The sequence below is a fragment of the Hoplias malabaricus genome, chromosome 4 (assembly GCF_029633855.1).
Source record: "Hoplias malabaricus isolate fHopMal1 chromosome 4, fHopMal1.hap1, whole genome shotgun sequence".
NCBI classification, from domain to species: Eukaryota; Metazoa; Chordata; class Actinopteri; order Characiformes; family Erythrinidae; genus Hoplias; species Hoplias malabaricus.
The window spans coordinates 10,502,912-10,529,939 of record NC_089803.1 but is presented as its reverse complement, the minus strand read 5'-3'; the positions used below and the strand labels follow the sequence as shown (position 1 = coordinate 10,529,939).

The 27,028-nt window shown below is 44.1% G+C and overlaps 1 protein-coding gene across 2 annotated transcripts; it reads left to right on the top strand.

Moving 5' to 3' along the window:
* The first annotated feature begins 349 nt into the window (after window positions 1–349).
* atf6b (activating transcription factor 6 beta) lies at window positions 350–25,505 on the top strand. Of its 2 annotated transcripts, none has more exons than XM_066669066.1 (17): window positions 350–613; window positions 7,204–7,283; window positions 8,273–8,354; window positions 8,848–8,907; window positions 9,217–9,299; window positions 10,169–10,307; window positions 11,369–11,542; window positions 16,959–17,143; window positions 17,747–17,926; window positions 19,317–19,399; window positions 20,053–20,259; window positions 20,508–20,615; window positions 21,034–21,133; window positions 22,210–22,277; window positions 22,371–22,470; window positions 23,328–23,412; window positions 24,424–25,505. In XM_066669066.1, exons 1-17 carry the CDS (start codon window positions 541–543, stop codon window positions 24,690–24,692), a joined length of 2,076 nt encoding a protein of 691 aa, XP_066525163.1. In that variant the 5' UTR covers window positions 350–540; the 3' UTR covers window positions 24,693–25,505. The 2 variants fall into 2 exon arrangements, with proteins under 2 accessions (XP_066525163.1, XP_066525162.1); XM_066669065.1 differs by having other exon boundaries at window positions 22,207–22,277.
* The last annotated feature ends 1,523 nt before the right edge of the window (window positions 25,506–27,028 follow it).

Here is a 27,028-nt window from a genome sequence, read left to right as displayed (position 1 = left end):
CGGTTTTCAGCCGGTGGTCGGTGTCATGAAGAGTAGTTTTTTCATTGGCTCACTTCAACGTCAAACTGTAAAACGCTCGAGTTTGATTGGCTCGAATTGTTGTAGCTCAAAAATACTGTAGTCTAATTGGACAAGGAAATCAATAGAGTCCACCTACCTGCCTTCCAAGCTTGCCATTGGCTGCTTTTACGTCCAATAATACTCTGCATTGATTTTGATTGGTGGGCGTTGGATGTCATTTAAAATTCTTTCGTTATGATTGGACAATATTGAGGAGGAAAAGGGTGGGTCTTCTTGCTTTTTTCTCCTCACGTTTAGGGAAATCATTTCCTTCTGTGTGTATTCGGTTCGGGCATGGCGAGAAGAAATTATTAAATACGTTAATAAATCATTTTGGACAACTCTTGGACGGATACCGGACCCTGAGTTCCTCGGTGGATACGCTAGTCTGCTGGTGTTGTGTCTGAATGCCTGTGGACTGGCCCTGAAGGCGGAGAGAAGGCGTATTTCTAAAGAAACATTCTCTGATATTATTTGGATATGACTGCGGATTTACTGTCTGACCTGGACAGTCGATTCTTCGCCGATAATCTTCTGACTAGCGAAGACTGGGGTGAGTTAACGATAAGATTGTTGTTAACGCTACCGTGTCACTGATGCACCGGTTCTCCCCTTGGTTACAGCAGTTCATTGTGTCCAGTTTTTGTAGGTGATTCTGTCACATATGGAAGATAATAGTGCAGCAGTGTGATTAAACCTGGTTGTTTTTTTTGTTGTGAGAACGATTTTCTTTCAGTTTCAGACATTAACGTCTCTGAGACAGATCCACCAGACCCACTCTGCCTTTATAACCCGATTGATGACAAAACAGCTCGATAAATCGCACAATTTTCAACAGTAGGAGGGGAAATAACATTATTATATTGTGCATTATTGCAAGACAATTTGTTTGGTGATAAACTGCAACACAATTATTGTAGGGTAATACATTTAAACTGCAATAACTGATTAAAACAGCACATGAATTAATCACAAGACGAATAACTGTAATATTATTAGGACTGACAGCATGGCGATTAATTGGAGGACTATGACACACAGAATAACAAACAGAACAGTGACTATGGGGCAATAAAGCAAACTATAATTTGTATGAGATTGAATAGGATGGCAATTAATCGTTTAGTAAATATTATAGGAAGATATCCCCCAGTGGCAGGTAAATTAACTGCAGGAGGGGGCTCTAAAATGATATCATGTTATAAAACAGTTTGATGCTATCAAATTTAAGATGACATACAGTTGGGCAATTAATTGCAGGAGGATAAACTGCCAAAATAATATAATCACAGAATGATGCGCAGCAGGACAATTAAATATAGAATAGTAAACCTCAACAGGCTGAACTGGGTGATTTAAGCGCATGGTAATAACCATCAGAATCAAAGCTGTGTGGTGATAAACTAGAGATGGATATTGAAGTATTACCAATTGGGACGATTAGCCTCTTTGTTAGTCAGGAAGACACATCCTTGCTTCATTTTTTTCCAATGTAACCCACCCCCGAGGGTAACAGATTGTAAATGGTCCCTGCTGCCTACATCTGTCTGCTTTGTTTTGTTTGACCCAGTTCCCGCCCCCTTTCTGTTCCAGGACACACCCGGGACGGCTTAGGGCCGAGTGGTGGGGCAGGAGGGGCTCAAGGGTCAAGTGTTTTCATGTATTCTAAGGATATCCCATTAACTGTGGATATGACTGAGTTTATGGGGATTTTATCAGGTCTGTCCCTGGCTTTGGGTTTACTAGTGATGAAGGAGGTGTTATGAATTGTTAATGTTTATTATGACAAGTAGGTGAAAGTTAGTTAATAGGTAAGAAAAAACTGAGCCAGTACTGGAACTGGTATTCATCAGTTTCTTTTACTTTGAGAACCACCTGCTTGGCCTTGGATTGGGCGCCATGTTTATTTTTCAAGCACAAGTTTATCAACTAAATCTGTGTGATTGATTAAGATGGTGGTTACCTGGTTGTTGTCCAGTTTAGATTTAGTAGAAAGGTCTAGAAATCCATGAAGGAATTTCCAAGGAAATTCTCTACAACAGACTACAGCAGTACACTATTCTATTCTACTCTATTCTATTCTATTCTATTTAAGGACTGTTTAAACAGTTTAAAGTATTTAAAATAGGAAACAGAGGCATGCTACATTATTTTGGCCTTTATTTCTGCCCTATGTGACCTAAACATGTGTATTTCTTCTGTAATGTGTAATAAATAATTGAACAGAGACCTTTTTAATTTAAAATAAAAGGTCAGCACTAACAGACCATTTAGACTGTCACCCTTCACACATGTTGCTTGGCCATGTGTCATTGAATCATTATCAGAAAGCTTTCATAGACAAGCTTAAGAAAGACCCTGCATTTATCACAAAAAGGAATCCAGGCCTAAGCCCCAAGGACAGAAAGGCAGTTTGTGGGTTGTTGACAAGTGTAATAAAAGCGTCTACAGCTCTGGGACAAAGTCTTATGAACCATAAGAATGATTCCTGAAACCTGTAGTAAAGCAAGGGAATGAGGAGAGTGCTGGGGAATAACCGAGACATGAAGCATGGTAGAATGAGTCTGTATGTATTCTAGTGAAATGTCCGTTTTTAAGTAAATACATCTTTGAAATCTGTTTCAGTGAATGTTTTAAAACATGCAGCAGGACAATGATATTAAACATGCTGCTAAAACAACAGGGAAAAAAGTGGGATATCCTTGAATGAACACCTGACCTATTTTGAGCACTTTTTCACCTGCTAAAGAAAAGTGTAAGAGAAAAAGGTCTTTAAAACAAAGTACATTTGGAAATGGTTTTATTTATAGCCATGGCAAAAGCCCCTCTGGGAAAGAAAGCCAGTGTCTGGAGATAACGATACCAACTGTCCGAGGTTGAGGAGACCCTGTGTTTGGTAGTGAAAATACCCGGTGTCATGAGATGAAGATACCAGGTGTTTGAGCATGTCGATGGCCCTCAAAGGATGGGTAAGATATTGGACATTTGGAGATGAATGTACTGAGCGACATGTGGTTGAATTATGTGGCATTGTGTGATTAAAATTAGCTAAGGTTTGAGACTACAAGTGTGTTCAGAATGGACATATCTGGCATCTGAGGATTCAGAAATCCAACATTGCAGAAGTGTGATACTGGGCTACTGGTAAAAACGATGCCCAGTTTCTGGCTGTGAATATACCCCCTGTCTCATGGTGAAATATACACAGTGTCTGTGTGTAAACATGCCCAGCATCTGGAGAATGTAAATGGCTGGTTTCTGGTGGCGCAGATGCTCGGTGTCTGGTGTAGATTCCCACAGTCTTTTGGGGAAGATGCCCCCGGTCTTTTGGGGAAGATGCCCCCTGTCTTTTAGGGAAGATGCCCACAGTCTTTTGGGCAAGATGCCTGCTGTTTGATGGTGAAGGTAGCCATTGCTTTTTAGGGAAGATGCCCCCTGTCTTTTGGGGAAGATGCCGACAGTCTTTTGGGCAAGATGCCTGCTGTTTGATGGTGAAGGTACCCATTCCTTTTTGGGGAAAATTACTGCTGTTTGATGGTTAAGATGCCCAATGCCTACTGTTAGATGGTTAGAATGATCCCTGTCTTTTGGGGAAGATGTCTGCTGTTTGATGGTGAAGGTGCCCACTGTCTTTTTGGGAAAAATGACTGCTGTTTGATGGTTAAGGTGCCCACTGTCTTTTGGGAAAATGCCTGCTGTTTGGTGGTGAAGATGTCCACTATACCCACAGTCTGATGGAGAAGATGCCTTTTGTTTGGTGGTTAAAATTCCTGCAGTCTGCTTATGGAAGTGTCTGTTGTATGTCATATGGTTCTGGAGATCTTAAGAGGTAGAAATGGGATGAAGATCCTGAGCATCTTGAGGTGAATAAACCTTGAGTCTGAGGAGGTAGATTCTTGGCATGTGGTGAGTGAGATGCCCATCTGGGGATGAAAGTATCTGGTGTCCGGTGGTGAAACTAACTACACCACCTAGATCCTAGAACTGAATGTAACAATTTTACTTCAGATACTTGTAATTCCTAATTTGATTTGCATGGAAAATACCACAGGTGGTGTTCCCACCGTTTCACTCACATGTTGCTAAGTGTTGCTAATGCTGGAAAACAAGTATTAGAGTTACTAGCTGTCTTATATTACATTAGCCTTGTTGCTCCAGGGCAAAATTAAAGCAGCAGATGTCAGGTACTTAACAGCAACCAACATCTCGGTTGACCGACTGTGTTTGAATTAAGAGGGACAACAATTTTCATCTGTTTTTATTATTTATTTTGAACAAATATTCAAACAAAAAGCACGTCATGTTGAGTTTCTCCACCACTGAAGCTAAACCAGTGCTTTAAGTATCCAGCTCCATGGCAGCAAACACACGACCTGAAGACCTTAAATCTGTCTGCTCATCAAAAAGCTCTTTCTGCTTCACTGCCTTCTTCTCTTCACTGAGGGGAGGACCGTGACCCTGAGCTCAGCGTCACCTCCTTCAGCTGAGCTTTCATTTTCCATAGCAACGTGTCTGAATGTTAGGGGAAGGGATTAGATGGTTGCTGCAGGACATGGAGTAGGAAGTCTGGATTTCGCCTCCTGTTTTGATGTCCTTCTTCCAGTTAATCATCTTCTTGCCTTTCAGAACATCTGTTTAATTAAGTCAGTCCTTTAATTAAGTATCTCCTTACGAAGTGTTGATGGTGATATGGACATTAGGGTTGTGCCGTATTGTATCGTTCACGATAATATCGTCATAATTTTTAAAACTATATAAAAAAAATCAATATCATGATAATCGTGATATTCTGACTTGTCTACGTAATGACTCAGGACAACAACTACTGTGTTTGTTTGGTTATTTACTGTGAAGGGTTAGGGTTAGTTTTTATACAGTTATTTACGTTTGCTGTTTATATTCACACACACTTCTGCACATTGGTAGAATCTTGGTAAGTTACAGTTTACAAAGTAAGCAAATGTTTACAGGTTTTTTTATGTTTGTTATATTTGTAGTACAATAAAACATTTTAATAAATATAACCATGTAATACTCTTTATATATTTAAATATATTTAATTTACTATAATTAATGGTAGGATATCATTAGTTTTATTCCGATAGTGTGTTCTTGAAATTAATAAAAGTATTTTTCAGTGTTTTGTCTTATCCCCAAGTATATCGATATCGCCAAAATACTATGAAATATCGTGATATATTTTAGGGCCATATCGCCCACCCCTAATGGACCTTTATAACATGTTCAGAATTGTACCAACTGCATACACTGCCATACACCAAAGAGTATAATACTGTGTGTTTGGGTTGTAGTTAGTTAAGCATGTATTGTTGTCCAGTGAGCAGAAGCAATACTCTCTAGACTAAGACTAGTTCAGTCCTTGGGCGCAGTGTTCAGTGTCTTTTATAAATATAATTATAATCCTTCATTTTCTCTAGGAGAGAGGATAAAGGCCATTTCTGAAAGTCTCAATTACTACACTGTATTGCCAACAAAATGCTTCCAATCCCGATCCTCTGAGCTAGGAGGTGGTTTATCAGTCAAGATTTTGTTGCTGTCCAATGGAATACATGTCCTTTTTTTGCTTATCAACATCATTTGCACACAGCAGCAGAAGCTGTGGTCTAAAATTGAAATAAAATATTTGTACATTGACTTCCATTAAGGGCAAAGGCAACATTTACGATTGTGAGGGACTGTTCTCTTTGGTTTGTTTCCATGCAGAGGCTCCACGTCTTTTAATGTGTAACCGTGTGTTTATTTGTACATGGCTGAAGTGTAACTCGTCTGTAAGTTTTTATTCACTGTTTGAATTGCCACAGAAACAAATTTTTAACTTGTCGTTTAGTTTTGTAACTTGTAGCACTTTCACTCTGCGTTCACGTTCATGCAGGTGGCGCTCTCCTGAATTTGGAGCCATTTCCACTTTAAATAACATGAAACAGCAAAAGTAACTCAATATTACCCATTTAAGGAGCATGACTAGAGCAATGCCCTCATCTCTGTTCATGCTTTTTAATGTTTAGAGGTCTCTGTTTGCTGTTAAAACACCTCCAGTAGTCAGTTTTCTGCTGTGAACAGAGACAGGAAGCCTAGCATACCACACCAAGACACTTTTTTTAACTGATTACAGACACCAGGGCTCCATAATCACATTAGACTGGTTTTGAGCGCAAACCAAAAGGAGAGCAGCAAAATGGTGAAGAAATAGCATCAGAAATGTATTATATTAAAAAAATAAAAGTGATTTTTTCATAAAAAGCATGAGCATTACTTAAAAGAAGCGGCTCCTGTGAACACTCCTGTGCATTAAATAGATGTTGCGCTGAAATATAGACCTAAGTCTGCAGTGAAACTATTAACAGTGTTAGAGGCTAAACACGAAGAGGAAACATGTTTGGTTTTTTGATGTTATGGCAGCTGTTTTCAAACAACAGATACATTTGTATCACAGAAAGCTGCAGTGTAGCCCCAGAGCTCCTCGCACAGACTCGACCCCCGCTGCAGAATGACCACTGCAGGGGTCTGTAAAACAAGCGAGAAATGAGTGAAATTTGTTTGTAGTTGTGTGGTGTTTGTTGATGGGAAACATTTCTACACCACAGTTCAGAGTTCAGTTTCACAGTCGAAACAAGCTGTGTGTGTGTGTGTGTGTGTGTGTGTGTGTGTGTGTGTGTGTGTGTTTTGAGTTTGTTTGCATGTGTGTGGTGGGCTGCAGTTCGTTTTCAACTTTTAGCCAACTTCCCCTTCTAAAGATGATTATGATGATGATGATAATGATTCTCTCTCTCTCTCTCTCTCTCTCTCTCTCTCTCTGTCTCTCTCAGTCTCAGAAGCAGCCCCAGTCCCGTGTTGTGCTGCATACCAAACTCAGCTTACGATAAAACGTTTAATGTACTGTATTGATTTTGGCCGTGAGAGCGAACAGATCCTAAGTCCATAACAGAATTGTTCAACAATATGAAAGCATCAGCATTCCTAAAATTCCTGTCAGCAATGAAACTTAAGCAACAAATATGACGACCTTAAATTGATGGCAGCCTCAGCGTCTCTAAAATAAAACTGTCTTAGTAAATCAGTGACATCTTACTACCTTTCTTTAATTACTAACTAACTAACTCTCTCTCTCTCTCTGTCTCTCAGATGCCTGTCTGTATCAGTGTGAGAGTATGGAGGATGGTGACGAGGGGGATTTCAGCAGAGGGCTGAAATATGACACATCGGTGGGCCCACACACACACTCTCTCTCTCTCTCACACACACACACACACACACAGCCTATACTCCTATGAAAAGCTCATATTACGGAGTTTCATTATTTACTGTTTGTGTCAGAATCCACCCTTATTACACAACGCTCTCCTCTCGTTACTGCATCACACAACACCTACACGTCCTGCCTGTGTCCAGACGCCTGTGTACACCCCTCTCAGTGAGTGAAGTCAGCTGCTTTTAGATTAGCTCCTTGTACACGTCACGTCACTGCGTGAACCCCAGATGCAGGCAGGAAGTGATTTCATACGCATGAGACGCTCTTAAAAAATGTAATTCATCAGTGTCCCGCTCAACCTTAAATGCTGCAGCAGGTGGAAAGCTAAGACAACTGTGCGGTCTGAGGAGGACTTAAATCCTAACGCTACCTTAAGTACACAACCGTAACGTTAACTTCACGAGGCCTCGCAGCGTTGTTGTTTTTGTTGCTCCGTTAATCCACAGGAGAATAAAACGCCTCTTTTCACACATGAACTCTGGAGAGTTTCTAGAGAAACTCCAGAGAGTGTCGCGTCCGGAGGTGTCCCGGAACGGGCGGAGTGTTTACCAGCGTTTAGTGTCCTTCAGTTAAAGGGCGTCTGGAGAAGGACACTGTTCTGGTACCGCCTCGATAGCAGATAATCTGACTGAACACAACCTGTCAACATAGAAATACAGAGAGGGTCTGGAGCAGCTGCATATGAGTCTGAAGTCCACATGCCTGAGGTTAATCTGAAAGCACTGGGCTGTGTAGCAGTGGAACATCCAACATCAGCACCTGACCTTAGTATTGTTTTATTGGATGAATGAATGCCATCAAATCCTCACAGTTATGTTCCAGTTAGTAGTGTAAAGCACTCCCAGAAGAGTAAGCGATAGCTACGGACGGCAAAGAGGAACACACTTCTGATTAATACCCTTCGCTATAGAAAACATTACTGACCTCTCTCCCTCTCCCCAGCTGGACAATGACCTGGTGTTGACCCTTGACCCTGACAACCCCACGTCTCCATGGAAGCACCTGGAGGAGAACCTGCTCTCAGGTGAGCGAGAGTGTGTTGATGTTGTGAGCCTGGGTTTTCTGCAGCAGGGTTGTATACTAAACTGTGCTCTGTGCCCTGTACACTATACACTTATCAAGTGCCCTCTGAGATCTGCCTTCAGCAGCGTACGCCGTGCTCAGTTTGGTTGTTCCTCAAAACACGCCGATGGGTGTCTGCTTTTGTGTCCTTTTGTGACTTTATCTCGCTAAACAGTTTAACACTGATGTAATAAGCAGGTTTTGAAATGGGGTTTGATGTTTGTGGAGGTCTAAAGGACTCTTTACTGCGGAAAGCTTAATGTGAAGTGATTTTCCACTGAGCTGTGGCTTTAATGAGGAAGGGTTTAATGAGAGAAGTGGGTCACTGTGAGAGTCGTAAAGCAGCAGGTGTTAACCTCCAGTACTGCTTCGGTCTCGGCTTATCTCATTTATTATATCATTATATTGAATTACTGTGTAATAAATACTCTCTCTCTCTCCCCCTGTGGGTGCAGGCGACATGTCTGTGATGAAAGACAATATGACGATAACACAGCCGCTCCCAGTGGACATGTGTGAGTGTCTTTTACCTGTGTCATTGTGTGTGTGTGTGTGTGTGTGTGTGTGTGTGTGTGTGTGTGTGTGTGTGTGTGTGTGTGTGTGTGCGTGTATTACAGGGTTATTGTTAATCAGGAGTGTGTTCCTCTTGGCTGCAGGAGGATCTTACACTACCTACTGAAACATCTGCTTTGAGTGTTTAATGGCATTCAGCCACATGTTTAATGTAGTGTAGAAACAAGGAGGTTGTTTTTAATGTTGTGGCTGATCAGTGTATATTGATAATGGTGTGTGTGTGTGTGTGTATGTGTGTGTGTGTGTTCTAGTGTTTCAGATGAAGGCTGAGCCTCCGTCTCCATCCTCTTCTCCAGGCTCAGACAGCTCCATACCGTCCTTACCTGAACCTCAGGTACGTGTACGTGTGTGTGTGTGTGTGTGTGTGCCCCACAAATGACATGTTTTTGTAGGTTTCTGGGTGCAAAGATACACACACACACACACACACACACTCCCTGCCACTGGAGTCTCTTTGTTTCTCTCTCTCTCTCTCTCTCTCTCTCTCACTATGTCACTTACTTGCTCTTTCTCACACACACACACACACACATACCTACTCCTTCCCACTGGAGTCTCTTTGTTTCTCGCGCTCTCTCTCACTTATTCGCTCTTACACACACACACACACACACACACAGAGTACAGAGCCCATGTTGTTTCCACTAGATCCTGATCCTGTTCACACTATTAAACATACGCTAATCTACATCACTATCAGCTATAAAACACACACACACACTTTCTTTGTAGCTCTCTTGCTCTCTGTACACTCTCATTATTGACTGCAACTGTGTAAACATCCTTCTCCTCCCCCATCTCTCTCTCTCTCTCTCTCTCTATTTCTCTCTCTCTCTCTTTCTCTCTCTCTCTGTCTCTTTTTCTCTCTCCCTCTCACTCTCCCCTCTCTCTCTCTCTCTCTCTCATTCATTTTCATTCTCTCTCCTCTCTCTTTCTCTCTCTCTCTCTCCCCCATCTCTCTCTCTCTCTCTCTCTCTCTCTCTCTCTCTCTCTCTCTCTCTCTCTCTCTCTCTATTTCTCTCTCTCTCTCTTTCTCTCTCTCTCTGTCTCTCTTTCTCTCTCTCCCTCTCACTCTCCCCCCCCCCCCCTCTCTCTCTCTCTCTCTCTCTCTCTCATTCATTTTCATTCTCTCTCCTCTCTCTTTCTCTCTGTCTCTCTCTCCCCCATCTCTCTCTCTCTCTCTCTCTCTCTCTCTCTGTGTAGGTACTCGTTAAAGGAGAGAACCCCCCCACTCCTCCTTATATGTATGGGGACGTTCTGTCCCCCCCTCTGGCCTCTATGGAGGTCACTGTGGCAACCACGGCTCCACCTCAGCCTCAGACGCCACTTCCTGCCCCAACAGGTTAAAAACACACACACACGCACACACACACAGCAGCAGCCTGGGTGCAGTGCCATCAGTGGAGTTGAACACACTCTGAGGAGAACACTAAGTAGCGCGTGTTGTTAGATGAGAGCAGTGTTGGCTAGTGCCCCCAACCCCCTCCTGCCGTCCATCCCCACTCACTCACACACTCACAAACACACACTACCTGCTCTGACTCTCAGGAGAATATTCACACGACACCCACCTAAACAACACATCCTCACTTCCCAGTGATAGCCATACATCTCCATGTTCATAGACGTTTAGTTTACATCATCATCTGGATGTAACCTTCATGATGAATGGACCAATAGGAACGCTCCAGCACTACTCTGATTAAAGTCTTTTTACACTGAGAGAGAAGGTGTTTTTTGTCTCTTCTCCTGTAAAGTCACTATTTTGGAGATGTTTTTCTTCGGACAGTGACGGTATCAGAGAGGTGGTCTTAATGTTTTGGCTCAGGGGTGTACGCGTTTCTCTGCAGTGGGTTAAATGTGAATGAACAGGTCAGACCGCAGATTCCTGTGAATGAGGAAATACTGTGTGTGGGTGTGTTTTTCTTGGTCCTGTGGATTATTCCTGAATTTCAGTTTCACTGTTTCAAGGCAGATACACACACACACACACACACACACACACACACACACACACACACACACACACAGCAGTTATATAAGAGTGTATGGCCATGCACTTGTCTTTGCTACCCTTCATGTTGATAGTGTATGTGAGACTTTGTAGAAGTGGGGACCTGGTCCTCACTTTAAAATGTGCTGCTTTATCACAAATCCAACTCTTCTGGACAGAAATATGAAAGAGCAGAAACACTGCCTGCTGGTTTCTGAGCTAAGGTTTAGGGTTATGGTTTTAGGGCTAGGTTTAGGATTACACCAGGGTGAGATCATACAGGAAACTGGCCAAGTTCTAACAAGTATATTTATACTAGACAGCACGTGTGCCTGTGTGTTTCAGCACTGCAGAATGTTTCACGTGCTCTCTCTCTCTCTCTCTCTCTCTCTCTCTCTCTCTCTCTGCAGCCATGTCCTCCTCTCAGAAGGCGAGCTGTATCCTGAGCAGTAAACCCCTTCTTCAGCCGAGACCTATGTGTGTTGCGGCTGTTTCCGTTCCTCAGGCGTCCACTTCCACTAAAGCCCTGATCCTACAGAGTCTCCCAGTGTCCGTCCCCTCTATCGACCAGAGCCGGGCCCCTGGTAAAGAGCAGAGCACACACAGACGTCTACTGACCTCTCCTCCCACAACAGCTGTTCTACTGTCTCTCACTGGCCACTTTATCAGAAACACCCCCCTTCTACTGTCTCTCACTGGCCACTTTATCAGAAACACCCCCCTTCTACTGTCTCTCACTGGCCACTTTATCAGAAACACCCCCCTTCTACTGTCTCTCACTGGCCACTTTATCAGAAACACCCCCCTTCTACTGTCTCTCACTGGCCACTTTATCAGAAACACCCCCCTTCTACTGTCTCTCACTGGCCACTTTATCAGAAACACCCCCCTTCTACTGACACACATTGGCCACTTTATCAGAAACACCCCCCTTCTACTGACACACACTGGCCACTTTATCAGAAACACCCCCCTTCTACTGACACACATTGGCCACTTTATCAGAAACACCCCCCTTCTACTGACACTCACTGGCCACTTTATCAGAAACACCCCCCTCTACTGACACTCACTGGCCACTTTATCAGAAACACCCCCCTCTACTGACACTCACTGGCCACTTTATCAGAAACACCCCCCTTCTACTGACACTCACTGGCCACTTTATCAGAAACAGCCCCCTCTACTGACACTCACTGGCCACTTTATCAGAAACACCCCCCCCCTTCTACTGTCTCTCACTGGCCACTTTATCAGAAACACCCCCCTTCTACTGTCTCTCACTGGCCACTTTATCAGAAACACCCCCCTTCTACTGTCTCTCACTGGCCACTTTATCAGAAACACCCCCCTTCTACTGACACACATTGGCCACTTTATCAGAAACACCCCCCTTCTACTGACACACACTGGCCACTTTATCAGAAACACCCCCCTTCTACTGACACACATTGGCCACTTTATCAGAAACACCCCCCTTCTACTGACACTCACTGGCCACTTTATCAGAAACACCCCCCTCTACTGACACTCACTGGCCACTTTATCAGAAACACCCCCCTCTACTGACACTCACTGGCCACTTTATCAGAAACACCCCCCTTCTACTGACACTCACTGGCCACTTTATCAGAAACAGCCCCCTCTACTGACACTCACTGGCCACTTTATCAGAAACACCCCCCCCCTTCTACTGTCTCTCACTGGCCACTTTATCAGAAACACCCCCCTTCTACTGTCTCTCACTGGCCACTTTATCAGAAACACCCCCCTTCTACTGTCTCTCACTGGCCACTTTATCAGAAACACCCCCCTTCTACTGTCTCTCACTGGCCACTTTATCAGAAACACCCCCCTTCTACTGTCTCTCACTGGCCACTTTATCAGAAACACCCCCCTTCTACTGTCTCTCACTGGCCACTTTATCAGAAACACCCCCCTTCTACTGACACACATTGGCCACTTTATCAGAAACACCCCCCTTCTACTGACACACACTGGCCACTTTATCAGAAACACCCCCCTTCTACTGACACACATTGGCCACTTTATCAGAAACACCCCCCTTCTACTGACACTCACTGGCCACTTTATCAGAAACACCCCCCTCTACTGACACTCACTGGCCACTTTATCAGAAACACCCCCCTCTACTGACACTCACTGGCCACTTTATCAGAAACACCCCCCTTCTACTGACACTCACTGGCCACTTTATCAGAAACAGCCCCCTCTACTGACACTCACTGGCCACTTTATCAGAAACACCCCCCCTTCTACTGACACTCACTGGCCACTTTATCAGAAACACCCCCCTTCTACTGACACTCACTGGCCACTTTATCAGAAACACCCCCCTTCTACTGACACTCACTGGCCACTTTATCAGAAACAGCCCCCTCTACTGACACTCACTGGCCACTTTATCAGAAACACCCCCCTCTACTGACACTCACTGGCCACTTTATCAGAAACACCCCCCTTCTACTGACACACATTGGCCACTTTATCAGAAACACCCCCCTTCTACTGACACACACTGGCCACTTTATCAGAAACACCCCCCTTCTACTGACACACATTGGCCACTTTATCAGAAACACCCCCCTTCTACTGACACTCACTGGCCACTTTATCAGAAACACCCCCCTCTACTGACACTCACTGGCCACTTTATCAGAAACACCCCCCTCTACTGACACTCACTGGCCACTTTATCAGAAACACCCCCCTTCTACTGACACTCACTGGCCACTTTATCAGAAACAGCCCCCTCTACTGACACTCACTGGCCACTTTATCAGAAACACCCCCCCTCTTCTACTGACACTTACTGACCACTTTATCAGAAACACCCCCCTTCTACTGACACTCACTGGCCACTTTATCAGAAACACCCCCCTCTACTGACACTCACTGGCCACTTTATCAGAAACACCCCCCTTCTACTGACACTCACTGGCCACTTTATCAGAAACACCCCCCTTCTACTGACACTCACTGGCCACTTTATCAGAAACACCCCCCTTCTACTGACACTCACTGGCCACTTTATCAGAAACACCCCCCCCTCTTCTACTGACACTTACTGGCCACTTTATCAGAAACACCCCCCCTCTACTGACACTCACTGGCCACTTTATCAGAAACACCCCCCTCTACTGACACTCACTGGCCACTTTATCAGAAACACCCCCCTTCTACTGACACTCACTGGCCACTTTATCAGAAACACCCCCCTTCTACTGACACTCACTGGCCACTTTATCAGAAACACCCCCCTTCTACTGACACTCACTGGCCACTTTATCAGAAACACCCCCCCCTCTTCTACTGACACTTACTGGCCACTTTATCAGAAACACCCCCCCTCTACTGACACTCACTGGCCACTTTATCAGAAACACCCCCCTCTACTGACACTCACTGGCCACTTTATCAGAAACACCCCCCTCTACTGACACTCACTGGCCACTTTATCAGAAACACCCCCCCCTCTTCTACTGACACTTACTGGCCACTTTATCAGAAACACCCCCCCTCTACTGACACTCACTGGCCACTTTATCAGAAACACCCCCCTCTACTGACACTCACTGGCCACTTTATCAGAAACACCCCCCCCTCTTCTACTGACACTTACTGGCCACTTTATCAGAAACACCCCCCCTCTACTGACACTCACTGGCCACTTTATCAGAAACACCCCCCCTCTACTGACACTTACTGACCACTTTATCAGAAACACCCCCCCTCTACTGACACTCACTGGCCACTTTATCAGAAACACCCCCCTTCTACTGACACTCACTGGCCACTTTATCAGAAACACCCCCCTCTACTGACACTCACTGGCCACTTTATCAGAAACACCCCCCTCTACTGATGCTCACTGGCCACTTTATCAGAAACACCCCCCTCTACTGACGCTCACTGGCCACTTTATCAGAAACACCCCCCTCTACTGACACTCACTGGCCACTTTATCAGAAACACCCCCCCTCTACTGACACTCACTGGCCACTTTATCAGAAACACCCCCCCTCTACTGACACTTACTGGCCACTTTATCAGAAACACCCCCCCTCTACTGACACTCACTGACCACTTTATCAGAAACACCCCCCCTCTACTGACACTCACTGGCCACTTTATCAGAAACACCCCCCTTCTACTGACACTCACTGGCCACTTTATCAGAAACACCCCCCTCTACTGACACTCACTGGCCACTTTATCAGAAACACCCCCCTCTACTGATGCTCACTGGCCACTTTATCAGAAACACCCCCCTCTACTGACGCTCACTGGCCACTTTATCAGAAACACCCCCCTCTACTGACACTCACTGGCCACTTTATCAGAAACACCCCCCTCTACTGTCTCTCACTGGCCACTTTATCAGAAACACCCCCCTTCTACTGACGCTCACTGACCACTTTATCAGAAACACCCCCCCCTTCTACTGACACTCACTGGCCACTTTATCAGAAACACCCCCCTTCTACTGACGCTCACTGGCCACTTTATCAGAAACACCCCCCCTCTACTGACACTCACTGGCCACTTTATCAGAAACACCCCCCCCTCTTCTACTGACACTCACTGGCCACTTTATCAGAAACACCCCCCTTCTACTGACACTCACTGGCCACTTTATCAGAAACACCCCCCTCTACTGACACTGGCCACTTTATGAGAAACACCCCCCCCTCTTCTACTGACGCTCACTGACCACTTTATCAGAAACACCCCCCCTCTACTGACACTCACTGGCCACTTTATCAGAAACACCCCCCTCTACTGACACTGGCCACTTTATCAGAAACACCCCCCCCACTGACACTCACTGGCCACTTTATCAGAAACACCCCCCTTCTACTGACACTCACTGGCCACTTTATCAGAAACACCCCCCTTCTACTGACACACACTGGCCACTTTATCAGAAACACCCCCCTTCTACTGACACTCACTGGCCACTTTATCAGAAACACCCCCCTTCTACTGACACTCACTGGCCACTTTATCAGAAACACCCCCCTTCTACTGACACACACTGGCCACTTTATCAGAAACACCCCCCTTCTACTGACACTCACTGGCCACTTTATCAGAAACACCCCCCTCTACTGACACTCACTGGCCACTTTATCAGAAACACCCCCCTTCTACTGACACTCACTGGCCACTTTATCAGAAACACCCCCCTTCTACTGACACTCACTGGCCACTTTATCAGAAACACCCCCCTTCTACTGACACTCACTGGCCACTTTATCAGAAACACCCCCCTCTACTGACACTCACTGGCCACTTTATCAGAAACACCCCCCCCTCTTCTACTGACACTTACTGGCCACTTTATCAGAAACACCCCCCCTCTACTGACACTCACTGGCCACTTTATCAGAAACACCCCCCTCTACTGACACTCACTGGCCACTTTATCAGAAACACCCCCCCCTCTTCTACTGACACTTACTGGCCACTTTATCAGAAACACCCCCCCTCTACTGACACTCACTGGCCACTTTATCAGAAACACCCCCCCTCTACTGACACTTACTGGCCACTTTATCAGAAACACCCCCCCCCCTTCTACTGACGCTCACTGGCCACTTTATCAGAAACACCCCCCCTCTACTGACACTCACTGGCCACTTTATCAGAAACACCCCCCTCTACTGACACTGGCCACTTTATCAGAAACACCCCCCCCTCTTCTACTGACGCTCACTGACCACTTTATCAGAAACACGCCCCCTCTACTGACACTCACTGGCCACTTTATCAGAAACACCCCCCTTCTACTGACGCTCACTGGCCACTTTATCAGAAACACCCCCCCCCCTCTACTGACACTCACTGGCCACTTTATCAGAAACACCTTAACAACTTACTTGTTATCAGAGGTTCCTATAAAGTTGCAGAGCAGAATATGTATATTGATGATTTATTTATCTATCACTTTTTTGTTTATGTGTGTGTTTTCTGCAGTGGTTCTGTCTCAGTCAGTGTGTTTGGGCTCTACTCCTGCCATCATTAAGATGGAGCCTGTGTCTCCCAGCATGCCTCACTGCAGCAGCCCCACGGCCCCGCCCACTTCCACCTCCTCCACCACGGCAACCAAACCCATCATACCTGCCTCATCTCTGCCCGGCAGCAGCTGCAGTGACATCGATGTGAGTGCAAACCCAGCCCTGCGCAGACCTGCCGTGTTGATGTTCTAAGTCAAAACACAGCGTCTAGAGAGAACACACTTCTTCTGCACACCATCAAGTTATTGATTATTTATTCAGTTTAATGCCAATCAGCGTAGCCCTGTTTCTGCATCACTCTGCAGTTACACCACCAGGACACTAGGGCTCTCTCTTTCTCTCTCTGTCTGTCTCTTTCTCTCTGTCTCTCTCTCTCGCTCTTTGTCTCTCTCTCTCTGTTTCTCTCTTACTATCTCTCTCTGTCTGTCTCTATCTCTGTCTCTCTCTCTCTTTGTCTCTGTCTCTCTCTCTGTCTCTGTGTCTCTCTCACTCTCTCTCTGTCTGTCTGTCTGTCTGTCTCTCTCTCTCTCTCTCTCTCTCACTTATGACTCCATAATATCCCTTACATGAGTCTCATAATGAGACGTATTTAATATACTCATCAGTTTATTGTTTGAAGTTAATAAGAGAATGTTTCATAAGCGCTGTGGGGGAACTTTTCATCTACTGGAATATTTTCATGGATTATTGATTTGGTTAAAACCTGTTCAGATATTGACTGACATCTGTCCTCCTCCTGTTCCTCAGATGAAGGTGTTGAAGCGGCAGCAGCGGATGATAAAGAACCGAGAGTCTGCGTGCCAGAGCCGGAAGAAGAAAAAGGAATATCTGCAGAACCTGGAGGCTCAGCTCCGCGAGGCTCAGCAGGAGAACGAGAGACTACGGCGAGAAAACCAGCAACTACGGCTCCGGCTCGCTGGGAAAGAGGTGAGGGAGAAAGTGGGATTGTCACAGTCCAGAAACACACATTGGTAGGTGGATTGGCGACTCAAAAGTGTCCGTAGGTGTGTGTGTGTGTGTGTGTGTGTGTATCCCAATGTGTCCACTGGCGCCCCCTCCAGGGTGTGTTACCACCTTGTGCCCAGTGATTCTGGGTAGGCTCTGGACCCACCGCGACCCTGAACTGGATAAGGGTTACAGATAATGAATGAATGAATTTATTCATTTTATTTTATTATTGTTTTTTAGACCATATTCATCAGATTCCAATTTAAAAAAAAAAATGATGAATGACCACATGCAGAAATTAGTTTTTTTTTAATTTTCTTCATCATAATATGCACTGGATTAGTGGAAAAAATCTTTTATTTTCACAAACCTCCAAGTAAAATAAAGAGCAATATTTTTCCATTTTCCATGTTCTCAGTCTTCCTCCACTGCTTACCTTTGACTGGCAAGTATTCACCTTACTCAAATAAGATGCTGTGAATATTGCCAAATGAGCCGTGTAAACTGAGCCACCTAAGGTTTGAACAGGAAAACTTGAGAATAAGAAGCAAATGTCTGGCTGCTAAAATGACACTGAGGTCACTGTAAGTCTCTGAGTGCTGCACTGACGTCCAGAACCAAAACGAACCCTCTCTGAGTCGGTCACAGTGGTCACGTCACTATGACCATTCATGTTTTACCACTGTCTCCTCTCCCCTCTGTTTCTCAGCATAGAATCGGCTACAATGGCCGATCAATCGGTGCGTCTCTACTATAAAACAAGGCCCTCAATTTCTCGACCCTCACCTCTACTCGTGAGCTTTAGATAATGATTAAAAAAAAGATGATTTAGGGGCTGAAATGATTTTTCTCAGACAGGTTGCTGGGTGAACTCTCCGTGATCAGGTCAGGAGCTTGGAGTAGAGTCACTGCTCCTTTGTGTTGAGAGGAGACAGTTGAGGGGTTTTGGGCATTTGATAATGCCTCCCTCTGGATGTTTACAGGCACATCCAACAGGAAGGACACACGGGGGGGTGGTTATATCGAGCACCTGGGAATCCCTCAGGAGGAGCTGGTGGAAACTGAGGGGATAAAGATGCCTGGGTTTCTTTGTTTGACCTGTTGCTATCACAAACCTGAAGTGGAAAAGAAGAAGAGACACCAGGAGAAATAATGTAGTAACAATAATAATAAAAGAGTAAATTCACGGTATTCCCACATCCCACACTATTTTTTGAATATCTGTGTTTTAGTTCGTTGACACCGGCCGTCCTTTACACTGTGTGAATAAGATGTAATGAACGGTCCAGTAGAACATGTCCAGGTTGGAGCTGCAGTTGTGCTTCTCCATATCTTCAGTCTCAGAATGTGTGTATTCTCTCTGTTACAGGGCGGTGAATCTGGTAACAACAAGAGGGCGGTGTGTGTGATGGTGGTCCTGCTGTTCATCACATTCAGCTTCGCTCCGGTCAGGTATCAGACACTGCACTGCTCACCAGAATGTACACAGTGTAAAAACACAAGCGTTTCTGCATTGCACTGTGGTCATTTTTAAATTTGGTTTTAACTGATGCAGCTTTAGTGTAGAATGTCCTCCACGTCCCGGCCAGCTCTGTTCCATCATCACTGTGTCTGAATTCAGCTCCAGTGCCAGAGATAAACGGACAGAGTCAGGACCGAATCATGGTTTATCCACTGTTTACAGCGCAGTCAGATCTCAGTGAGATGTGAAACACTCCTGAGCTTGTGAACAGTGAAAAAAGTGGAGAAAAGTAGCCAACAAGTCTTGTGTTGCACTGAACATAGCTCCAGAAACACACAGATGGAGCATTTTCCTGTTTTTAATATGCTTCTATCTATTTATACAGCACTGTAAACGACCCGTCCAGCTCCTCTGCACAAAAACGCTTTATTTGAGGCTCTGTGCTCTTTCTAGAGCTTCTTTATCTCAACTCACCCAGAGACGAGGTTCACAAACAGTAACCAAACCAGTTCCACAGTGGTAGAAAACTGCTATAGGCTTCAGTATAGTGGCTGTTTCATAACATGAAGAAAAGCCACAAGAGATGATGATGATGTTAGCCAAACTGAACCGATTCTGACCGACCACTTTTTGACTCTCACAGTATCACAGACAGGAAGCTGGACTCGGCTCTGGACGAGGGGGTGGGGCCTCACACGGGAAGACACCTGCTAGTGTACGACAAGGACCAGGAGACAGCCTCGAGCGTCAGAACGACGGAGGAGAGGATGGAGAGTGAGGAGGACGTGGGAGAGGAGCAGTGGAGGAGAGGAGATTTGGAGAGAGAGGGCGTAGACACTTTTCACTTCAGGTAGGTTCAGATAACGATGGGGATGAATGAATTATGAATAATTAATTTATAAATGACTCCTCTGTGATAATAAAAGTGCTACAGTATGGTGTTGTATGAAGTGTATTTTGTAATTCCCCTGCTCCCTTTGACGGTTTATTAACTCTTCCAGACGCTTGAGTAACAGAACACTGTATACACTGTGTCTGTAGATCTTTTATGGTAATTCAGAAGAAAAAAAAATGCCCTGAATCCTCTGTTCCCTGCAGGAATGTGAGCAGTGTGTTCAGCGAGGTGAAGGATCTGGTTCTGCAGGACATCGACCGGCTCTTCTCCTCCTCTGACTGCAGACAGTTCAACCGCTCAGAGTCGCTCAGGTTCACTCACCATTTTTCAGTTACCCTCTAGGGCCCAGCATATATTCTGAAACAAAGGGTTTTAATCGGGAGTGGTAAAAGCAGTAACAGTTTTTAGTGTTCTGGGTCTGATTTACACTAGATATAGGATCACTTCTGTGAAGCTTTGATGGCAATCAGGCACTTGAACATTGGTGTGGTCCAGTGCTGATATCGGATGATTAGTTCTGGTACAGATGCGTGAGAAACACCATGCCTCAGTACAGTGGGGGGGCTTCATAGTCCTCTTGTTGGAGCTTGGCCATGAAAATGGTGGCTCATATGCAGCTGCTCCAGAGCATCTCATTCTCTTGCAAACTGTGTGTGTCCATAATCTGTGATCCTTAAGAGATTTCTGCAAAGTGTCTGATGTTAATCTCTCTCTATCTCTCTCTATCAGGCTTGCTGATGAATTGCGTGGTTGGGTTCATCGTCACCAGATTGACAGGAAGAAATCTGGTGGAAAAATGAAAGCAGCACCAAAGGCAAAAATAGCTCAGGTAAGAGACCACAGCACTAACACCCTCACGAACACAACCAGAGACAGAGATATGAACCACAGACAGAAATGAATCACATTTCACATTCAGCTGAGCTTTCCTGGACATATTCATTATATTTTTCTTCAAGTCATCATGGCTAATCGGGTCCACTAGTCATCGATCATCCCTCTGAACACACACTGCCCCTAAACTGAGAAAATAAAGACAAACACCACCCTCCAACTGCTGCTAGGAGATCCTTATTGGGGCTAAACACACTCAGAGGAGAACCTATCTGTTCTGATCTGTTACATAAGCACAGTGCACACATGTTAAATAACAGATACACACAGTGGTTAGCTTTACTCTGTGTGCTGGAGGGGAGGGAGGGTGTAAATTCTTGACATCGTTCTCTGTTACAACAAAACCTTGGTCTCGGCTCTGACTCTGCTTCAGAGTCTCAGTGTTGACTCTGACTTGGTTTCAAAGGCTTAGCGTTGACTCTGACTCAGGTTCAAAATCTCAGAATTGACTCTGACTCAGCTTCAAAGTCGGGTTGACTTGGTTTTAAAGTCTGTTGACTCTGATTCTGCTTCAGAGTCTCAGTGTTGACTGACTCGACTTCAAACACTTAGCGTTGACTCTGACTCAGGTTCAAAGTCTCAGAATTGACTCTGACTCAGTTTCAAAGGCTTAGCATTGACTCTGACTTGGCTTCAAAGTCGGGTTGATTGGTTTCAAAGTCTGTTGACTCTGATTCTGCTTCAAAGTCTCAGTGTTGACTCTGGATCGGCTTCAAATACTTAGCATTGACTCAGACGTGGCTAAGTCTTGGTCTTGACTTGGATTCAGCTTTTTACCTGGTTTTGGTCTTTTTGTATATTTCTAAGTTTTTATATATATATATTTTTATTAGTTTAAAAATCTTAATACGATGTACAAAGCAACCAGAATAGAGACATTAGGTGTACTATATAGAGACAAGTTGTGTTGATGTATTTCCCTTTTTGTTTAATAACATACAGTGTGTAGTAGAAATGTAAGTCACGTTGAACAGGGTGTTGACACATGGTTGTGATTCTGATCTCCAGCAGAAAGCCCAACACAGAAAAACCAACTTCTCCAGGTATCTCCCCATCGAGGCTCATCGCTCCATCGAGAGGTGGGAGAGACTCCATTACCCAGCAGGCACTGCTTAAAAGCAGATTAATGTGAAGTACATGCTCTAATCTGTTTGTATATTTCTGATGATCAGTCAGTTGCAGCTGCTGCCCGGTCCGGAGGTGAGTTACAGCGACTTCCTGGATGCCATTGACCGGAGAGAGGACACGTTTTACGTCGTGTCCTTCAGACGGGTAAGAGACAGTAATAATAATGATGATATTAATAATAATACGGTCTCATGCACAACATGGGTCAAGATATTAAGCTTTAAACTGAATTAACTGAATATTACAGAAAGATATTCGAGTTTTCCTCCAACAATATCTTCTTTAGCTCTTTGTTTTTTGTTAATTTTATTGTCATTAAATCTTTTATATATATATTTTTTGGGGGGGGTGAGGCAAGGTGTAAAAACTCATTATTTTGTTTCGGTTTTCAGTGTTTGAGTTTCACTTTCAGCCAAAATAATGATTTTGCATTCCAGCTCCTTATTAGTTTCATACCAGAGCATTGTTCACACCCTGTAAACCAACATCTCAAACATCTGTAAACATCTGTAAGTTTATCTACTGCGCACAAACACATTTACCTCACTGCAGTACACATACGTAAATACGTTCGCTCATTCGTCTTACGTCAGAGACTTTTTTAGGGACCTCTCCTATGTTGAACGTGCCCAATGGTCAGAGTGGTAGAACCGTGTTCTCTGGAGTAACGGAGCTCCATCCATTTTATTTTTTTTTTCCGGGATGAGTTGGAGTGGCAGAACTAATCGTCCGACTCATGCTCTCAGAGCTGAACGGCATCAGATCCACTGTTCCAGGATCTGATGTTAAACCGTCCATCAAGAGCAGCAGCTGTTACTGCAGCAGAGAGGAAACCAACACACTTTGGCTGCACAGTGGGGCGTTAAGACAAAAGGCTGTAAGGGGGTTTCAGAGAAAGCTGAGGATGATTTTTCTGGCAGAAACAGTGAAAAATGTTGTGTATAGAAGTGATACAATCTCTCTCTCTCTCTCTCTCTCTCACTCTCTCTCTCTGTCTCCAGGATCATCTGCTCCTTCCTGCTATAAGTCATAATAAAACCTCACGTCCTAAGATGTCTCTCGTTATGCCTGCCATTGCCGTCAATGGTAAGATATCCAGACTGGTCCAGACTGGAGGTTTATAACCCTTTATAAGTCTAATTGATTTGATTTGAATCTGTGGTGTTTGTCGCATGGTCTTATCCAGAGGGATTACAGTTTGAATCCTGAGTGCTGGTGTTAGGAGTCTTGCCCAAGGACTCGTACTCTTAGAATATGGAATCCCTGCCTGTGCTGGGAATCGAACACTAGTCTCTTACATTGCAATGTGATTAACCTTAAAAATATCTACAGTGGGTTAATTTCTTGGAATATTAATTGTAGCGTTTAGTTTAGAAAGTTAGAAAGCTTTATTAAAGACTGAAGACAACGATTCTTTGCCCTGTGTTTGGCCCCAGTGTGTATCAGATCGTAAACAGAAAGCAGTTGTGTGGCGTATAGACAGTGGACTGATTTTGTGGTTTTAAAATTCCATTCATTCTAAGCCTGAAATTCCAGTCGTCCCTGTTAGTGTTCAACGTAAATTCTGAATCACTTTTCCTCTTGCTGTCTGTGTGGGTGTTATTAATAAACAGTCACTAGTTAAGTGTTTCTGCTAACACTACATCACACACCGCTCTCTATAAACATGGACTTATAAAGAAAATACTTTATCATACAGGTGATATGCACCTTGCGCCTTACCGTATTTAGCTACATTAACTAAAGGAGCACACCTAAGACACCAGGCTGGAGTTCCAGGTTTGTCTTTGCAGCTGTGTTTACAGATTTGTTTATTGCTATTAAAAGCAGCGTTAATCAGAACTGGTTTCTGTTTCTGAATTGTGGTTATTTTTTGTGTGAAACATGGGGGTGGTAGTGCCTCTCACTCCATGGCTGAATGGGAATGGGACTTGAAGCGTATTACTGGTTAATAGGGTGCTTAATAAAGGTTTAATTATATTTATTTATTTATTATCATCATTAATAACCAGATAATATTTTAGAGTTTAGAAATGGGTATTACATCACAATCAAATTAGTTGTGCCTAATTACCATATTCTCTCTCTCTGTTGTAGAGTCTGTTTATAACTCCTCTAAGGGAGGTTATGAGCTGATGATGCAGGTCGACTGTGAGGTGATGGACACCAGGATCATCCCCATCAAATCCTCCGCTGTCCCACCCTCCCTCAGAGACCCACCCCCACCACGGTCCCCTCACCACCATCACCACAGCAACCACACTCGGCAACACCACCAAAGCAATGGGGACTCGTCGACGCGGCAACCGCTACCGGCACGACGCCGGGGGGCGGGATATCTGATCAGCCAATCAGGATCAGTCTGAGAGGACAGACAAAAGGAAAGGAAGAGATACAGAGAAGAGCAATGAAGAGAACAAGAAGAGGAATGCTCAGAGAGAAAGAGAGAGAGTGAAAAAAGGATGGAAGGACTACGGTGGGCTGAGCTTGGAGAAGTGGAAAATACGAGTGCAGAAAATTTGGCAAAATTGCTCAGTGCAATATCAAAGCAGATACCTAGAAACTAACAAAATATTATTATTATTTTTTTGTGGCATTATAACAAAGCATACGTTTCCAGATGCTGAAAAATCTATAATGCTGACGCTTCCTATGAATCCTGTATTCATAAACTATAATGAATGCATTCATTAAGTGTCATATGGCATTCATAAACCTATTAATACCTGGCATAACCTTCACATTCATAACTATTCAGAAATGAGTGTGTGATGTCATCAAGTCAGGCTCCATATCACGTGGTGTCATGAGGTCATCAGGACACTGACCAGCTCCTGGTCTGCAGTGTTCACTGGATCAACACATTTATAATGCATTAGGGAAGCGCTGTAAAAGGTTATAGAAACTTGGACATGCCTTCCACAGTCAGAAAGTCTTATGCCAGACTTCATCAATATTATACATGCCTTTTAACCCTTTAAAGTGCATTTATAGTGTGCTATGAATACAGCATTCATAGGAAGTGTTGTCTAATTTATATGAAAATCTAAATTTTTATATGTGTAAACAATTCCAGGGCTGTTCTCCTCCAGTTAAAGCCCCGGCAGTCCACGGGTCTTCTGTATATTTGTGTAGATATTATGTTTTTTGTTTTTATTTGCTTTTCTTTGTTTTGTGGGTGGGTGCAGGTTTGATGCTAGTCATCATTCAGCTGCTTTTTATTTTTGTTTGTTTTGTTCTTTTAAAGTTTTTGTAGTTGTTGTTGTTAGTCATCAGTCCGTTTTTGTTTGTTTGTTTGTTTATGACGTATGTTTTTATTTGCTCTTATTGTTTTGAGCAGTGTATCTGCTTGGAGGTGCAGCTTTGATGCTAGTCATCAGTCTGAGGTTTATTGTTTTGTTTGTTTGTTTTTATATGTATTTTATTTTCTACTGCAGTTATTTAACGAGATGTGATGCTTATAATAGATGTATATATCAGAGTTACTGTGTGAAAACTTTAATCGTTCCTATGTTAGTTTTTGTTTATATATAAGATGCGCATGTACGTGTGTGTACACACACACACACACACACACACACACACACACACACAGTGAATATCTATCATTTCAATACCTGCTACTGGAGTTCTCCAAACTGCTGGGGATACTCCATGCCGACCAAGAAAACCTCCATCTGATGATGTACCTTGAGGGTGGGTGGAACTGCATTTTAGTGTATTTCTGGTGTGTTTTATAGCAGACAATCAGTAACGTTATCTACTGTTGATCATTTCAAATATACATTCTCATATTGGAGAAACATAATTTGAACGCACCCCCTTCCAGGGTGTGTTCCTGCCTTGTGCCCAGTGATTCTGGGTAGGCTCTGGACCCACTGCCACCTTGGAATGGACAAGGGCTTTACAAACAGACAATGAATGAATGATTTGAACTCTCAAGTTTATCACTTGATTGGAGCTAAGAAAGTTGAAACACACAGGACAATCTGTAAATAGGCAAAGTGTAGACAAACAAGCGGCGAATGCTCATTTCACTTTAGGTATCAGCTGACTCACTCTTCACAAACACACTGTTCTCTGGATGAAATATAAGGTAGCAGCATGTCTCTGAAAACAGACTTTAGATTGACAGCTTTCTCTGTGAATTTCAGACTGTGTCAGGCGCTGGTGCGTGTGCAGGAGCCTTACTGAGGCCTGTCCTCTATAAATACTACCTTTCTTATTTGAATAACAAATTAGTCTGAAATCTCCTCATCTAGCCACCTGCGTCAGTTCCACATTCAGCGGCGTACAAACACAGCAGTTTCCGACACCCACACAGCATCTCAGGATCGGGTTCCAGGTTTCGGATGGGGGTTATGTTCTGGTCTGAATGGAGTATTCCGTCAGTATGGTTTTCACACTCAGTACGGTCCTGGCTTTGTGTGTCATTGCTCTGAAACACTCACTTTCAACCAGTTGTAGCCCATGAGAGGCCATGAGGACTTAACTGTCCTCAGATCTTAGAAGAATTGTTCTCTTCCAAATGTGTTGAGGTGATCTACCTCAAATAGCATTTAGTGTTCTCCTGCAAGCGTAATGAGCTGCAGATTGGGTTTTGTTCATGTAATTGTCAGTGTAAAAAGAAAAGAGGGGGTTCATACCATTGATGTTTACCCACAAAAAAGATATAACGAACTTATTTTGGGGAGAAATAGAT